This window comes from Pseudogymnoascus destructans, assembly GCF_001641265.1.
Source record: "Pseudogymnoascus destructans isolate 20631-21 unplaced genomic scaffold scaffold_9, whole genome shotgun sequence".
Classification (NCBI taxonomy): Eukaryota; Fungi; Ascomycota; class Leotiomycetes; order Thelebolales; family Thelebolaceae; genus Pseudogymnoascus; species Pseudogymnoascus destructans.
Window position 1 is genome coordinate 1,136,025 of NW_020167528.1, and position 17,490 is coordinate 1,153,514.

Genomic DNA, 17,490 nt, shown 5'->3' on the forward strand with positions numbered 1-17,490 from the left:
AGTACTCGGATTAATGTGTGGAATATCCGCTCCTGAAAGCAGATCCATCGATACTATGTATGCACGCAAGTAGTTGGTAGACAAAACAGCAGACAAAACTCCCAGCGCCGCCATATACCGCTCGCAATACCCCCTTTCCCTCCCCTTTCCCTCCCTGCCCGCCTACTTCAGTATAATAATCAGCAGCACCAAAATGATAATCAACACAATAATAGTCGTAACCTGCATATTCCCCTTCGCCTTCCTCGCCACATTCCCCAGACTCTTCCGCGCCTGATCCAACCTCCCCTGGTGCCGATCCACCAACCCATCAACCTCATCCAGCATCGCCACCTGGCTATCAAGCTCATCCCCAATCTGAATCGACAATTCCCTTTGCCGTCCTATACTCTCCCCCAACCGATCGAGCTGCTCATCCTGCGCCGCTAGCACCTCGCTGTGGTACGTGTGGATCTGCTGGTTATCGAGCTGGCTCTGGTCTGTGGATGCATTGATGGGGTCATCGCGGTAGGGGAATAGTTGGGCCCTCGCCGGGTCCTCGGCAGCGGCGCTGGGAGCGTCGGAGAATCGCACGGACTTTGGGCAAGAGGCGGCGGCGCCGGAGGGGCCGCGGAGGGATTTCTTGAGCAGAGAGCTGCTGCGCTGGGGGTGGGAGGAGGCGTGGGCGAAGTCGGCGGCGAGGGAGGGGTCGTTGGGTTGGGAGAGGCTGCTGGGGGTGCTGGAGGGGAAGCCGTGGAATTGAGAGGTTAGGTCGTCGTATTGCGTTTGGAGGGATAGTTCGGATTGCTTGAGGGTTGCGAGGGCGCTGGTGGGGTGTTAGTTAGGGACTTGTTATGGTGGAGGAAGGGGGGGAGAGACGTACGCAGTGTCTCCGGCGTCTTCTAGACTTTCCCTCTCGACGGCGATGTTTTCGAGGCCGGCGCGGAAGGATTCGAGGGAGCGCGAGATGTGGCCATCTTGGGAGTTTGGCTCGAGGTTTAGAGAGATTGCACGTTGGCGCTCGAGGAGGGAGAGCTTGATGTGGTCGGCCAGGAGGAAAAGTTGATTAGGATTGGACATGGCTGGAATGCTGTACTAAACAGCCTGCCTTGGTGTGTTCGAAGTAGCGACTCTGCAAAGGACCCCAGCGACTGATCCCTCTTAATTCCCTTGCAATAGAACAATTCCCCTGTGTTGGAAAACAAAACGGGCGCCAGCGACTCGAAAAGTCCAAACGGAGGCTCGGTGTTTGAGTTTCGCAAAGCAACCTGGCCTCGTTCTTGGAAATCGCCCAAGCGTAATATTCGCAAGCGGCGTTCGCGGCTCGATGTTCATCCGGCCAATCGGCTGCCAGCATACTCGATAAGGCAGCGTCAGATATCGCACAGACAATCTTCCTACGCCACCAAGGTAACGGGGACAGTATAATCCCATCTATTTTGAAAAGCTGTTTTGTCTTTGGAAAGAAACTATACGATCAGCTGGAAGGAAGAGTAACTGAAATCACATCGCATTCACGCCGCGGCCTGTCCGCAACAGAGCCTCCAACGACGTCACACCCATACCGACAGAACCACGAGCGATAGGTCGGCCCGGCGGGGTCCAACTGACGACGAGGGACAGATCCCTTTGAGCGACGTGCCTACATCCACGGCAACAATACCAACATCCTCTAGCCTCACCTACGGCTTTATATAACAATTCGAACATACGCAAGAGTGCCCACGGCATGGAAGAACAAAGCCTGACGCTCGGACGGCGAAACGGCCAGTCAGGCTCGTGGCACCCACCGACGCCCATCACCCCATCTGTTGCAGCAACACATTCGAGCACATTACCGGCGAGGCCGAGTACGCCTATATCAAGATCGATAGGCGACGCTTTTCAGCAGAACTTCCTCGACGATACAAGTCCGTCGGCATTCCCCGAGTCAGAGCCAACAGCGCTTCTTTCTCGGCCATCTCCACAGCCTGGCCCCGAGGAACAGAGCGGCGCCCCTGAAAACACGGAAGAAACTTCAGCAGACGCACCCAGGGGATTGGATTTTTGCGCTTTGGACTATGTTACAGCCGTCGACGAGAACCTGGTTTGTCCAGTTTGCCGGAACCCATTCGTCGATCCTGTAACCACCAGCTGTGACCATGTATTCTGCAAGGACTGCTTCGACCAAGCATATAGAATCGCGCCTATATGTCCTATAGACAGGACTCGATTATGGCCACCGAACCATGTTGGACCAACGGCAAGAATAATTACGAACCAGCTTGATGCACTGGAAGTCAGATGCCCGAACTCTGCAGACGGATGCGAGAAGACCCTGGCGCGGTCAATGGTGCAGAACCACGTGGATAGGTACTGCGGCTACAGCCTAGTCGACTGCCCCGAAAACACATGTGAGCGCAAAGTGCCTCGAAAGGATGTACACAGAGGATGCTTACATTGGTATGCGATATGTCCGGACTGCTCGGAGAGCTTTTTCGCGGTTGATATGGAGCACCATAGGGCACGAGTCTGCACGGAACGCGTGGCAAACTGCGACAAGTGTGGCCTTGAAGTGCTTCGACTGAATGCTGACCTCCACGACCTAGATTGCGAGGAGGCCATCGCACTGTGTAGATGGGCTATATATGGCTGCGAGCATCAGTCGAAGAGGAAAGATTTGGGCAGCCACGCGCCAGAATGTGCTTTCAAAACTATGGGCCCGGTGGTGGAATTATTAAAGGATGAGATAACATCACTGAGAGGCGAAGTACAGACTCTCACGGAGAAAGACAAGACAAAAGACCGCCGCATTCGGTTCCTCGAAAGCTACAAGAACGCACCGTCATACGGTGACCCTATTATCGATATCCCCTACATGTCAGAAAACCCTCAATCATTAATAGACCCTGCACCGTACGATTCCCGAGACCAATATCTCCTATCACTACTCGAAAACCAGGAAAGCAAAGTCGACCAGCTCTCCGTCGGGATGACCGAGCTCGAAGCGAAGCAAACCGTAATGCTCTTCAACGAAACAATACCCATCAAGGAACAACTCGCCGAGCTGAGAAGTGCCCAGGGAGTCATCGGGTGCCATGTCAGATGGCTCATGAACCTGCGCCTGCAGGAGCGGCGCCCAGGAGCCACAGCAGCGCTTAACAGCGGAGCTAAAGCCGAGTCGAGCTCGGGGTCGGGGTCCGCCGGCCCCTTTGCGCAGCAACCGAGGAAGTTGAGTGACCCTAGGGAAAATATCACGAAGCTGTAGATCGGTGGTTCTCTGCTTTCTAAAAATCTCCATTGGGTTTCAAGGGATGGGTGCTTCCATACGCCCGGACGGCTTTCTCACACTTCATTCTCAAGAGTGGATATACTAGGCAGTATTGAGAGGGCTGCTGCATGAATTTATCTCCGATAACAGGACATTTCGTCAGACGAACGGATGTTTCGCCATACCACTACCCTTGCCTGACCGTTGAAACTCGGGACTGGCTGACTACTTGCTGACGCCCTAGTCTGGTTTCAAGTTGCGCAAACGGGAATCTGACGTCACGCAAGATGAAAAAATCGGACGCACATGCCAGGTAGTACAGATAGGGTCGTACGAAAACGCAAAAGATGGGTCTTTGAATTGATAAGGCTATGTCGCCAGCGTCGGCGATAATATGCCTCTGCATCATATACAGTAGTAAAAAAAATCATCAGTCAGAAAAACTCATTGCTGGTTGTTGTTTTTTTCTCTAGTCCCGTTTCCATCCGTTTGCCCCCCCCGGGAGCCCAGGTTCTGAATTCCCAATTACCGATTTATTCCTGTGAAAACCCAGAAAGGAAATAGAAGGGCTCGTCGAACACTTCGCAAGCTGAACATCATGAATCGTCCGGCTCCTTCGGAATAGGCGTCTCAGCTTCTCGATCCCTAGTAGTTCACCCGGCCCGTCCCGATTTCAAGCATCCAAGGAAGGCTTCCCTAGCGTCGAACCTTCTTCCCTCTGCAGTCACTGCATTTGTGAGGTGAGACCTCATCCTTCCTCCGGACTCCAGGGCACTGCTCCTCCCAGTAGAGCAGACATTCTTCCAGTCCGCGGTAGATGATGCAGCGGCATGGATAACTGACGTAGTATTGGGTGCACATTGCAAGTGTGAAGTGAGCGAGCGTGATGAGATGTGATGAGATAAGGTGCTTGGACCGGGATTGGTGTGACGATGGTGCAGGGGCGGCGAGGATAGCGGCTCCCTTGTGGTCTTTTGGATAGAGATTGGCGGGCGTTCGACGACGAGTGTCTGAGTGTTCGATCGTGCTTTGAATAAGCTTTGATCGTGAAGCTTAAAAAGACGTTTCTACAACGGTAGACTCTCTTAGAGCCAGCTGGGAGGGCAATTGAAAGGTGGTAGTTTTTGGTGAGATAACCAAGCACGAATGTGAAAATGATGGGACTCTCGGATGGGGGATGGGGGGCGGGATACGGATATTTATTAATGAGGAAGAATGGTCTGGCTGGCCATCCATCATCACTCACATTTCCCTCTTCCTGTGGCTCCCGAAATCCGACAGGAATAGAGCAATAGCACAAGCACAAGCACAACCTCCACCTTACAGCGTGCAGACCAGGAACATCGGGAGTACAGTCCCGTCGTACTGAGTACCTTTGGGTTGTCCATTAGTTGTCTACCATGACCCATCTCCATCCCCGACGCCGGGGGAGGGGGTTAGTTCAGACCGTCAGCAGCAGTTTCTCACTCCCCCTGCCTGGACCCTCAGGGAATAGGGGAACAGGGGAACAGGGGACTAACAGCCCAACTACTCGAGTACTTGCTCGGTCTCATATCAATCACGTGACATCAATAGTATGTCAAGGCTCGACTTTGGGCTGGGATGAGTGAGTGATATGCGACTCGACGTGGATGAATTTGTCGGCCTCCACGTCACAGATTGTGCAGCATTTCAACCTGATACTCTGAGCTGAGCAAGAAGATGCCCGAGAGGAACAATCCGTCATCGGCGTTTTTCTTTGCTTATTATCTACCAGCAGCCAGCAGCCAGCAGCCAACCACCGGCCACCAGCACAACCAGGGGTAAGAGGCGTGCGTGTGTAGTACATGGTCATCAGAATAACGAAGACGGGGAGTTGGGTTTGAGCTGACGAGGTGGTTAGGAACAGCGATGTAAAGGACCTAACGTTGCGCAGGGACGTGTACCAGCATATAGAGTACAGTATGTGTATGTACGTGGCAGTTACTCGTCGGATAGACTCCAGCATCTGAGGCTATGCAAGTAGGGCATGCACGTACGAAAGTAGATGATACTCGAGGATGATGTGTAGTTGCGTGTCACTGTCACTGTCGGTGTCGGCGTCATGCGTCAGCGCCGCGGCGTAACCGGGGAACAGCGTAACCGGGGAACAAGAAGCAGATGCCGCGCCCGAAGTGTGGCGTCCAAAAGGCTTTGACTTGCATATTATGAGATGCAGTAGTGTGGAAAATAGGAAATCCCCAAAAAAGCAAACCACGAAAAAATGTAACAGGTCAACTTTTACTTCCATAGCCCATTTACTCGCGCCGCCCACGTGATCTCGCGTGCCAGTCTCGCTCTTTTATCGTGAGGCGAGGCCTCCCCGTTGCCCCGCCAGCTCGCTTCTCATTCTACAATCTACCAATCTACCCCTACACCCTCCCGTCGTCATCACAGCCTGACGACACACAGCGCCGTTAGACTCTCCGAACCTGTACCTCCCGCTCTCCACATCTACATGCTACCACTATCAACTACACCTTCCTCCATCCTACCCTAACTCCCGCCCCATCTGCACAGCCAGACAAAGTACCTCTAAACCCCACCAGCCATGCCAGCCACGACCCGACGAACCCGTGGCGCCCCGCCCGCCAAAGGCGCCCAATCCACCCTCTCCTTCAACGGTGCCGCCACGCGAGTGACCAAGCACACCGGGCCCGCGGGCAAGGACCTCAAGAAAGCCGAGCCAGCGAAGCCAGCGAAGGTTGATGTCATAGATCTAGACCGCGCCGACGACGCTGTGGTGGAGGCAGAGGTGCAGACGCCACCGCAGGTCCAGCTCCCTAAGCCGGAGAGTGCGTTGACGCCTGAGGAGGAGAAGGCGGAGAAGGTGCCGCATAGCCAGGTACTTAGGTACTGGAAGGCGAAGGAGGCGGAGCGGTTGGCTCCAAGAGGTGAGTGATGCGGCCCGTTCCCGCCTGAGATGAACAAAGCTGATGATGAGTGACCGCAGTTCACCAGGAGGGTTTGAGCACCGAAGAGAAGATCCTGCGGTACTTCGACATGTCCTCGCAATACGGGGTAAGTTGTCCTGTGTGCTAGTTGTTGGCGTGCTATAGACTAACAGATCCGCTATAGCCCTGCGTAGGGATCCCACGCCGCAAGCGCTGGTTGCGCGCGCACAGGCTCGGTCTGGCGCCGCCCATTGAGACGCTCGCTGTGCTGGTGAAGGAGGATAAGAAGGGCAAAGGGGGGGTGGAGAAGGCGCAGCTGGAGTCGCTGCTGGAGACGATTGGTGGGGACCTTTGAGTTCTGCTGGGGTTTGCTGCGTGGGGGATTCGAGGCGTTGGGGGTGGGATTTTGCTGGAGCGATATTGATGGGATATGGCTTGTATACTGGCGTTTGCATCTTTACCGCTATCTCGGGAGAGGGGGTTGGTGATATTCGCGGGTTATTCCCGCGGGCTGGGATGTTCTCATACCTTGTTACAGTAGTTAGTAGCTATGCAGGAGATCTATCGTCCGTCTGGAATGAGCTACTCGTGCCACCCCGAAAGCCTGGGAGGGAGCTGTGGACAACACCAGTGATTACGAACATCATCAGCTTAAATCGCCAGCATCAATCCTCAACTACATCCAGGACAACACAATCCTCCCATCAAAGATCTCCGCATCTCCCCCCTCCTTACCTCCCTCCCCGCCCCCTTGCCTCCCCCAAACCAAGCTCTCGGACTCCCCGGCAACACTATAACACTCCCCCGCCGCCCCAGCCTCGCCGTCAGAGGCGCCTTGCGTTCTAAGCGTCCCAGATATCCCAGGTGTCCCAACAAATCCAACAAGAAACGCATCCTCTGTTGGGAAGTTCCGTCCGAGCACCCAGCTACGCTTTCCGACCTGTCACTCCCGATGTCCCAGCGATGGGCGGTGGTTTCTGCAGGTACCTTCCCTTTTCCCCGATGGCGATGGGGTGTATACCCACGGCGATGGGAGGGTGAGACATTGTATCTCATATTCACTAGACTGAACCTCACCGCTGCTGTGGTGTAAAGGGAACGGACCGACCCCCACTCACCTCTCCCCCTTACCGCTATTACAAATGTCCAACGGCCCCCAATACAGGTGTAGCCAGCCAATACGACTGAGGGGAAAGCGAGACAGTTCAAAAAAATGTGTCAAACGAACAAACCCCAACCCAAGCAAACACAAACCGACATAGCTATTATTAAAAAACAAACCAAAAAAAAACTATAACAATCCCAGGTGATTGTTCAATATCATAGGTTATTATGATGAGGTTTTGAACCACACCCGATTTGAACGGATAACCTTTCGCTCTGGAGGCGAACGCGCTACCGTTGCGCCAGCGGTCCTGGTTCGATTAATGTTGGTTTCGCTTGTCTCGGATTATGTAGCCGAGATGAGTTGCTTAGGTAATTTCTTAACTTTTGGCGACGACGCGGGAAGGAACGATCACGATGGGGTTCGGACGGAGATTAGGATTGGGAAATTGGTCACAAGACCGTCAGAGATCGTTATGGCGGAGGAGGGCGACAGTTAACTTGAAACCCTTTCATAGATTGTCTAAAGTTATGTTATGTCCAATAGATCCCGCCCAAATGAAATACTGTGATAAAAAGATGTTCCACAACCAACGCCATTGTTTCCATCCCCATCAATCGAAAATATAACTGTAGTTCCTAAAACAAGATAAATAATCGAGAAGCTCTCCGCTACATTTGTTAATACCCAAAAATGTGGAGCCCAGAAATAAGGCCCATTCCAGCCGCCGAAAGATGGAATAAAATGCATGCTTGCTTGCTCTCAAAAGTGATGTCGACTTTCCCCGAGCCACAGCACCAAGGAACGAAACCAAAAAAGGTTCCTATCCGATTGAACCCCCAGTTTCCAGAAATCGTAAATAGAAAAAGATAGAAAACACGGCCAAAAATAAGATAGGCCCCAAGAAATCCCCTCCAAAATCTCATCACCTCATAAATGTCGTTAAATAATAAATCCCATATCCCCCTTTCCCTCCTCTAGTAAAACCCAGAAGGAGGCCTTAAAACCCGCACCGCCCAAACCGCAAACCAAGAAAAGAAAAGAAATTCAAGCACCCAAAACCAAAACCCCAAAATCACCGCGAATACGGCTTATTTATCGCCGCGATCCCCCTCGCAATCTCGCCCCACTCCAGCTCCCTCCTCACACCCTCCCCACGCCTCACCTGCATCGTCTCCTCCCACTTTAGAAGCTCATAGCTGAAGCGCAGGTGCGGCTGGATAATGACATTGAGGCGGCGCGCACGCACAAAGCAGTATGCGCGTGGGTAGGAGAGGGATTGCGCGCGCATCACCTCGGCGATGCAGATTGTGGCGCTGCGAGAGACGCCGACGCGGCAGTGGACTAGGGTTGATGTGCCATTGAAGCGGCCGCGGTCTGAGGGAGGGGGAGTTAGCCTGGTTGACGGTGTAGAAGGGGATAGGGGTACGTACTGATGAATGCGAGACAACGGTCGAATTCGTTGGTGAGCGGGTCAACGCCATTATCCTGTACGCTCTGGACGACACAGACGTTTTCATCGCCCCAGGCAGCGATGTCAGCGGCAGTCCAGGCGGCAGTCTCACCGACGCTGAGGAGTTGCCCGATACCCATAGCGCGGAGGAGGTCGGGGTTGTTCGCGTGACCTAGGTTACCGAGGTACATGTAATCAAGGATGCGACTCGGGAGGGAACCGTCCATGAGGGCGAGCCAGGCCGGCTCATCGTGGATGCGTTGGGTGATGTCCTGCGGGGCGGAGTGTGCGAGCGCAGGGGAGTTGGAGAGAATGCTTGGGGCGATGGAGTTCAGTAGCGCCACGTCGGAGGGGTAGGCGAAGAAGTTGCGGCGCTTGTCTAGGTGCATTTGCAGCCAGGCTTCTGAAACTGTTACGCCGTGTGCGTACATGTAGTAGGCGAGAGCGAGCATGGAGGACTCTGTGTATCCATCAGTGCAGTATACGAGGATCTTGCGCGGCCTGCTTGTTCTAGTTTCTATAGGACTGGGCATTGGGCTGTCTCCTTCAATATACATGATCTCACCCTCGTCTTCTGAGGGTCTAATGCCGTTCGCCAAGTTGTAAATCCACTTGCAGCTCTCTACTATCTCATCGGCCTCGGTGAGGGGCCAGGACGGCGGCATGATGCTCCCAGAAGACGGGAACTCGATATATTGGCTTGTTTCAGCCCCACTGTCAAATCCTCGAACAATATTCTTCAGGGCCGGCACATTAGCTCGACCGAGGTCGCTGCACTCTATGAAGAGATCAAACGGCTCGTCATCTGGTGACGGGCCCTTCATAGACAGATCATCTCTCGGCCCCAACCAAACATTTCTCGCAATCTCCGACGCCTTCGTCATGGTGGCCATCTCTACATGCTCCTGATGAAAGAAGTCCAGGACGTTCCCCGTCAGCCCGCCGCGGGTATCCGCAACCACGATCTCTGGATGATGCTCCTCAAACTCCTCAAAATGACTCGTACACACAAACGTATGGTACACTGGGACCCCGTGACCGAGCGCCTTGAGCCCTTGCCGCCGCGATCGCTGGGCCCTGGCAATATCGCTACCCACTCTCAACACTTCGTCCTCGTCTTCTCCGTATACAATGATATCGGATAACATAGCTGTCTTGGCAGACTGAATCTGGAAGTTCCGCACAGACAAGCCCTCCCTAGGGTCGATGTCCTTGAACTCCGCCGTGGCGGTCTGCATGAACTCCTCGGTAGTGACAGCAGCCTTCAGCCGGGAACAGCTCAGGTTCCCGTTAGCTTTCACGATCGTTACCCCACGATAACACTCCGGGATCTTCCGTAGGGCCTTGCGTTGCGCCATGAAGAACGCTTGTTGCACATGGTTCGCGGGATGCAAGCCATGAAGCCAAGGGAACACCTGACCCGCCTCCGGCAAAGGTTGCTGCGAGATGTGGTTCACTGCGGCTGCTACTCCCGCCGCATCAATGAGATATACGACCGCAGAGTTGTGCGTGACCTTCTTATAATTGGTAGGTGGATAGAGCAACGACTGCGGCTGGAGCCTCAGGTGCTTCGTCGGCGGCGACGCAGGAGGCGTATCTGGCTTATCAGACGGGGCCGGGCCGGGTGGGCAAACGGGCAGGTGTTTGTTGGGTATAGGAATTGGGCACGCGGCGGAGGTATTGATGCCATCGAGGTTTATGGAGTGGGTGAGCGTGGGTATGGGAGAGGAGGAGCGATAACGCGGCAGTGGACGAGGCAGAGCAATGGTGGCCATAATGATGAAGCGGTTTGTATTAAATCGTTGTAGATGTCAACGCGGCGGCTCCAGATTGTAGGCAAGGGGCGCCGAGATTATTGACTGATTGAGTGAAGGGGTGGTGAACTGGGCGAGGACTCAGTCCGTCATCGACGTCTGCTGTGGTTGTGCTACAGAGAGAAGCCGTCAGCCAAGCCGTACCGTAAACATGGCGATAAGGCTCGATATCGACGACCGAGCAGCTGCAAGCTGCAGGTGAAGCAAGACGGCATACTCACTATCCAAAATGACTCTATTCACTCCCAAGTCTGCGTAAATGACGAGAAGGCCGGCATCAAACGCGAAGACGAGGGCAAGGCGGACGGGACATTCAGATAAGAAGATAACAGGCAGGGTTGAGCATACGGAGTACAACGATTAATGGTGTAACGGCGAATCAATTACAGCAGCGGAGAGGAAGGAAGAGGGTGATGATGTTTGTTGTTGGCGATGTATTTTTGAAAGAAAGAAGAAGTTGTTGAGGAGGGGTGAGGGGGAAAGAGAGAGAGGGAGGGCAATGTGTGGTTTCAATGGAAGGATGATGGATGGATGGGAGGGAGGAGAAAGGTGTCGAGGCGAGAAGTGACTTGTGAGCCATGTACTATATGCAACTGCACCACGATTGGGCCTTTCTAGCACCAGATAGGGCGAGGATGATGGAGAAAGAGGATATAGGGCAGATCTGTAAAAGCCAGGTCGGTCTTTTGTCTTTGTCTTTGTCTTTGTCTTTGTCTTTGTCTGTCTTTGTCTTTGTCTTTGTCTTTGTCTTTGTCTTTGTCTTTGTCTTTGTCTTTGTCTTTGTCTTTGTCTTTGTCTTTGTCTTTGTCTTTGTCTTTGTCTTTGTCTTTGTCGCTGTTGATTTTATTGATTATTATGTTGATCTCACCCCTCTTCACCCTTCAACCTCCCCGTTACCTGTCACCCTCCCAGTCTCAGGGACACTGCCCTTCGGTGTCATAAAGATGGGATTGCTCCCTCGCACCGCCCCATCTCGGCACTGTCGTACTCGCACAACACCGGCCGTCGTACAGTGCAGTACATGACATGAGCCGAGACAAGAAAGACAAGACACCGCAGACGTTATCCGGCAAATGCTGCAGATAAGAGACAGAGAGAGAAACTTGACGGACAACGGCGCTGAGCTACAGGTAGGTAACCTTACATACAGGCCGACTGAGTATCCTCCTTGCCTCCAGTATCGTGCAGTTCATCTCCGCTAACATATTGGTTCTATGTCTTACCCTACGTCTCACCCCGACTATCTACCAACAAAGGCAGAGTGGGAAGAAGAGAAGAAGAGGAAGAAGAGGAAGAAGAGGAAGAAGAGGAAGAAGAGGAAGAAGAGGAAGAAGAGAAGAAGAGGAAGAAGAGGACATCTTATCCTGTGCCTGGAGGGGTCAGGTCTATAACTTATGGCTACAGCCATCACCCTGCCCGTCCTTTGTCCGTCCACCATCCGCGCTGCTGCACACTCCAGCATACTCCGTACATACTGTGGATCATCCCGCTACTGAGACGACTACTGGGACTTGTACCACTACTAGACTAACACCACTACTGACTACTGCACTACTAACACTATCAACCCACACTCTCGCACCACTCGCAGCACGCGCCCCTCATCCAACGCTGCCACAAGCATCCAAGACGACGGGGGTCCCCATACAAGCTTGCCAACCTCGCTCCCCTCCCAAACCAAGACGACGGGGGTCCCCAGCTCCCCTCCCCCAAGACGACGGGGGTCCCCATACAAGCTTGCCAACCTCGCTCCCCTCACAGACCACTACTGACACTAGCATGGGTCGGCGGCCGCTTGCTGGTTTGATCGCTTATTGCAGACGGCTGTGGGAGAGTCTTACCAGGACCGATGTGGTGAGGGCCTGAAATAGCGTCGTGTGGGGATGCGATATCTTGTCCTGGTGATGGTGATGTTCCAGGCCTTTGTTGTGGTGCAATTAATTGTGGTAAGTTAGATGAAAGAGGAAGAGAAGCCGATGCAGTAACGGCAGAGGGTGAGCCTGTCCCGTATTCATAGTACCACAGATTCAAGTCAGCAATTCACATTTTGAAAAACTCACATCGGATTTTCAAAAGACAGCAGTAGCACAGCAATTACGTGAAACTTTTTCGGAATTCTTCACATCATTAGTCTATCGAAGGACAGGGGAAGAATAAGCCGACGTCCGCCAACGCCGACTAGCCCCCCCTTCTCCGTAATCGTTATTACAGTAATTAGAATCAACAAAACGCCAAACCCATGCTCCCAGAACTCCAGGCCGCCCAACCATTTTTAAAACGCAATGAACGCATGAATAGAACCACACAAGAATTTAAACACAAGAATCCAAGTACAACCCCCCACCCCAGAGAGCCAGGAGTGGATTCATACCCTTCCGCCGGGTGAACTCTCCACCCCCGGCCCTCACATATCCTCCGCCGCCTCCAGATCCCCGCCAAACCCCCCATTTAATAACACAGCCGCGATCCGACGGCGCTGCATGGTCATATCATCGCCATCATAGCTGGTGGTGGTGACCCCACCCACGACGCACTCAGCATTGGTAACCGCAAACACCCCACAATCATATCCATTATGCTGACTGGCAGACTGTGTGTTAAGGACGCGCCAGTCGTCCTCATTCCACGCAGAGCCCAGCTCTATCGCCAGCCACGCCTTTGTGTTGCGTATAAAGACGTCTTTGGACCCGCCAAAAGAGTCGAGGTATTCGATTGTGCGGGCTCTCGGGGAGACGACAATCATTGTCCAGTGAGAGGCGTTGTTCACCGGTATCAACATCGTCTCAACGTCCAGTAAGTTCTTCCCTGCAGCCCGCTTCCGTCTCATCCAGCGAGATACGGATTGGGGCCCGTCGTCACGGATCTTCTTGTAGAAGAATGAACTCTGTGCGACAACCTTCGGGGTTTTGTCACGCTGGTTTCTTCCAGCTTTCTTGTTTGCGTGTTCAACCACCATGTCCACGTATGAATTTATGATATTGTCGTTCAACCAAGCTGCATGGCCGAGGGCTGTGATAAAGTCTCTCTTCACCAGCTGTGTCCCGTCTAAAGTGGTCGCCAGAGTAACTCCCTCCCCTTTCCTCATAGCTTGGTCAACCTTGACCTGCCACTCGTCGCTGAGTTGAACCAGCTTCGTCTGTAGTCGACGACGCCCTGTATGTGGTTCTCGAGCAGCCTCTTCTTCTGCAATCTCTCTAGCCAATTTCTCTGCTACTGCTTGAGCCCTGGCCAGTTCTTCGGCGGCCATCCGAGTATAATCTTCGAACGCCTTCTTCCTCCTTTTGTCATCTTCAGTCTTCCATTCCGCATGTTCACTGGACGATTCCAAGGCAAGGCTCTTCAAACCAACCTGGACCCCGGCCTCCAGAACCTTCGCTTCTTCATATACTTCGGGCATGAGGAAATAATCAACATAGCTCTCATCCCGAGCTTTTTGAACTTCTTCAGAAGGCGCCATCGGCACCTGTATCGATGGTAAAGGCTCATCTTGAGCCTCATGCTGGTGATTGCGCTTCAAAATCGACCGGACCGCTTGCTGTGCTAGTTTCTCTGGCTTGTTCGCCTGTTGCTTGCCAATCGTCCGCGCCAATCGCTGTGCTGGTGTCTGTGCCCCATATCCGGCCCCCTGTTCGGCCCCTTCGGAACTCTCTGCCTCATCTTCGGCCTCCTGTTCGGAACTCTGTGGGGAAGCTAGCTGTACCCTTGGTCGTGTCAGTGTCTTCGCTAGACTGGCTCGTTGCCGGGTAGTCGGCCGCGCCATTTCCTGTACCAGTCTCTCCGCCTCCTTGGCGGCCTCTTGTTGGGCTTTTACGCTGGCTATCCGCTCGAAATCCTTCCGGGCCGTCTTCTGTAACTTCTCCTCCTCCACTTGCTTCTGAGCCATCTCGTCATGGGTTCGTCTCTTCCTGGCATTCTCCAGGGCTATCATCTCGTCAAGGCTCTTTGGCCGATTTCTTTCGAGATAGAGCCGTGACTCTTTCCTTCTCTCTTCAAAACTATCTTCGTCGGGCATGTCGTCGACGCGCAGAGACCGATCCATCGCTGGTGCTTGAGTGTCCAGGATGGGCATGCCGGCGGCCATTAGAGGAGATGCGGGGGGGCTGGGCGGTCCCAATGGTTGGGCACCGGTTGTATTTTGAGGAGCAGTGTGTTCCCTTGATGATTTGCCACTGCGGAACTGCGCAGAAGCTGGAATATTTGTTGGTTCTCGCTGGGATCGACGGAGATTTCGGGGAAGCTGGCGCAGAGATTGTCGTGGAGCTGTTTGCGCCCGCCGCTGATGGGTAAGCTCCTCAACTGTCGGAGCAGACGGTCCCATGACCTCCGTTGCCCGACGCTTGATGGACATATATCCATCAGCGGCGACGCGCCGGATCTCTGTGACTTGGACTATTGTTGTCAGATTGAGGCCAGTATCATGATTGCGGGGATGGAAACTCACCCCGACGCGCTTTCCGGAATGTCCACTGGGCCGAAGCCCAGGTGATCCCGGCAAACCAGCACACTGCGGTGATGAAGTACCGCAGTTTCATCGTCGCGGGGCCGTCAATAATCTGAAAAAAAAGTTAGCTCGTTGCGCAAATCAAACGAAACAAAGAAATGGTGGTACCGGCTGGATGCCAGGGACACCTGCCGACCCCTCGACGTATTGAGGATGGTCCTCGAATTGCGCACGTTCAGCGGTGCGCTTGCGACTGGGGGAATGAAAACCCCCGCCGCATCGAAGACCAACCTCGTTACGACGAGGTGGTGTGTCGACAAATGCCCCTGGCATCGGGGGCACCCAGTCTGGATGGTCGCGCTCATTCGCGACGGCCACACACCGACCTGACATTGGCGGCTGCCAGGCCGGCGTGTAGTCGCCGCGATGAGTTGGCTCCCAATCCATCGGGCTGGAGAGGAGCGCCATCGCGGGAAGTTATCAATGAGTATCGTTCGCTGCGATAAGAAAGTGAAGAGAGCTGAAGCTGTTGTGCAAAAAAGCTAGCTGATGCTGTCGTAAGAATGTGTACTGCGCGTGCGATGATGTTGGAGGGAAGAAGAAGAGAGAAGTGGGCGGGAAGTAAATAAAGAACATGCGACTTGGGCCGGCACTGGGTTGAACGTACCTTCCAGTATCGAGTACATATTTGAGTTTCTGTGCCGTCGTGGCCAACCCTCAGTTACTGAGATGGAGATTCGAATAAAGAGAGACTGGCGCGATGGAGAGCCCCAGTTGCGATTTCCCGACGCTGTTAAACTTAGTTTCTGCCTTACCTAAGCGAAGGCGGTCAAAGTAAGGTAGGGATCAGACCTGCAGCCCTCAATGTGGAGAAGATGGAACAGGGATTGATTCATCACGAGCTATCGTTTGTTCCAAGATTCATTCATATCCTGGGACGAGTAACTGCTTGCTTCTAAAAAATGCCTACCTTATATTTATGTACAGTATCTCTCATCAAGATTACAGCTGACCCCTCAGCTCACCAAGTTTCTTCGTGCAGAATGCGGCAAAGTACTCGTTCAAGGTATCCACCGTTCCACTGCCTTCCACCAAACTGACAACAATACCAACATATCCATCAGGTCGCACTCCGCCCTTGTTCTGATCCAGGCCCATCTTTGCGTGTGTTGCTGCAGTGGCGTTTGGCACTCGCTGGTCCCAAATGTCATCCGCGAAAATGTGGTCCCTGTAACGCGCTAGAGTCGCTGGGACGTCTTGCGATACCTCAATGTCGGCTCTCTTGCTGGCAAACACGGTGCATAAAGTGTAGAACAAACTCTCTGGGTTGTGACGCTTATGATAAGAGATAGATGTATTGTCAGGACGCCTGTATGAGCTGTAGAAGGAACCCTTCTTGTCAAGATTGGCGCCAAAGTCATATAGAGCCTTCCTTGTCACAGCCTGTTCACCAGCAAACACATAGATGCGGTATGATCCATTCATAGGTATCTCTTGCTCCATCCAAGTGGACGACGTTGGCATCGACAATCCGGGTGACATTTGCGTTGATCAAGATGCGGCCTGTGCGGAGTGTGGTGCCTTCAGGATGGATAAGAGGCGACTTTGCGGGGTGGTCTGGGCTCCAATTAAGGGGGTTTGGCATATATGCCACTCCGTAGCCGCTAGTAAACTCACAAGACTCCTTGAACGTCTTGATGAATATGTTCTCTTCTCCAGTGTTGGATGTGGCGCCCTCTGAGGCGGCTTTCACGTCGTGGGCAGCAGGCGGGCGCTGAGAGAACAATGCAGCATACTTTGCATCAAAGTTCAATAAGTTTTCGGCGACAAGCTTACGCTCTGATTCATAAGTCTCCAAGATGCCACGGTCCGCAAATCCAGATTCGACATGGTGAATCTTCCATGCAAGGTTCTGGGCATCGAGGAAAGCAGTGTTCATGCCCTGACTAGCTTTTGGCTATTTTACAGTAAGCATCGGTCAAGGCATTGAGTATATTTGCTCGCAATGCCTTGACCGTAGACCGAGAACCACTCAACACGCTCCCAAGTAATGTTATATTGGCGCCATAAACTTTTTCGCGGCTGCCTGAACCTCCTCTTCTGTAGCAGTTCTCTTGGGATGCCAGTTTTTATCTGTCGACGAGGCAATTTGGATATATAATCGGACCATATTTTCCTCTCGAGGGATAACCATGATCGATCCGTGCTCGGAATGAATCGTACATTTCATCTGGTATAATTGTTAACCTCGCACGGGTAAAATCTTGGGGACAGACTTACTTTGATATCAGGGAAGTCTGTCTGAACGATACCATCCATAACACCCCATACATAGCAATGGGGTCTTTGTGTGTTGTTTGGATGTTCAAGTGGTCCCTAATAAACGACCTGCTCCCTCGCCGCGAACAAGTATTTGGCTCGAACCGTTTCGGTGGCCTCACCATCGACATGCGCGATGTTGACATCCACAGGGTATGTTGGGTCAACATCTGCATCTGTTTTGAACCAGGTTATAGTCCAAGGTCGTTGTATTTCA

The 17,490-nt window shown here is 53.1% G+C and overlaps 6 protein-coding genes across 6 annotated transcripts; 2 read left to right on the plus strand and 4 right to left on the minus strand.

The window, feature by feature from the left end:
- Positions 1-133: 133 nt before the first annotated feature.
- Positions 134-1,059, minus strand: VC83_04419 (uncharacterized protein; the record flags this gene model as incomplete). The annotated part of the gene is made up of 2 exons (XM_024468052.1): positions 134-805; positions 863-1,059. 2 exons carry the CDS (start codon positions 1,057-1,059, stop codon positions 163-165), a joined length of 840 nt encoding a protein of 279 aa, XP_024324503.1. The 3' UTR covers positions 134-162.
- VC83_04420 (uncharacterized protein) lies at positions 603-3,581 on the plus strand. Its single transcript, XM_024468053.1, has one exon. The coding sequence runs from the start codon at positions 1,709-1,711 to the stop codon at positions 3,224-3,226; it is 1,518 nt and encodes a 505-aa protein (XP_024324710.1). The 5' UTR covers positions 603-1,708; the 3' UTR covers positions 3,227-3,581.
- A 1,945-nt stretch (positions 3,582-5,526) lies between these two features.
- VC83_04421 (uncharacterized protein) lies at positions 5,527-6,496 on the plus strand (the record flags this gene model as incomplete). Its single annotated transcript, XM_024468054.1, has 3 exons — positions 5,527-6,141; positions 6,201-6,268; positions 6,326-6,496. The coding sequence occupies exons 1-3, from the start codon at positions 5,799-5,801 to the stop codon at positions 6,494-6,496; spliced, it is 582 nt and encodes a 193-aa protein (XP_024324709.1). The 5' UTR covers positions 5,527-5,798.
- On the minus strand, positions 5,889-11,197 carry PPS1 (tyrosine/serine/threonine protein phosphatase pps1). The gene is made up of 3 exons (XM_024468055.1): positions 10,735-11,197; positions 8,680-10,626; positions 5,889-8,623 (listed from the first exon to the last, which is right to left on the minus strand). Exons 2-3 carry the CDS (start codon positions 10,472-10,474, stop codon positions 8,322-8,324), a joined length of 2,097 nt encoding a protein of 698 aa, XP_024324708.1. The 5' UTR covers positions 10,475-10,626; positions 10,735-11,197; the 3' UTR covers positions 5,889-8,321.
- Positions 11,198-12,917: 1,720 nt separating this feature from the next.
- Positions 12,918-15,422, minus strand: VC83_04424 (uncharacterized protein; the record flags this gene model as incomplete). The annotated part of the gene is made up of 3 exons (XM_024468056.1): positions 12,918-14,902; positions 14,955-15,066; positions 15,123-15,422. 3 exons carry the CDS (start codon positions 15,420-15,422, stop codon positions 12,918-12,920), a joined length of 2,397 nt encoding a protein of 798 aa, XP_024324714.1.
- A 534-nt stretch (positions 15,423-15,956) lies between these two features.
- VC83_04425 (uncharacterized protein) lies at positions 15,957-16,496 on the minus strand (the record flags this gene model as incomplete). Its single annotated transcript, XM_024468057.1, has 1 exon — positions 15,957-16,496. The coding sequence occupies one exon, from the start codon at positions 16,494-16,496 to the stop codon at positions 15,957-15,959; it is 540 nt and encodes a 179-aa protein (XP_024324713.1).
- Positions 16,497-17,490: the final 994 nt, after the last annotated feature.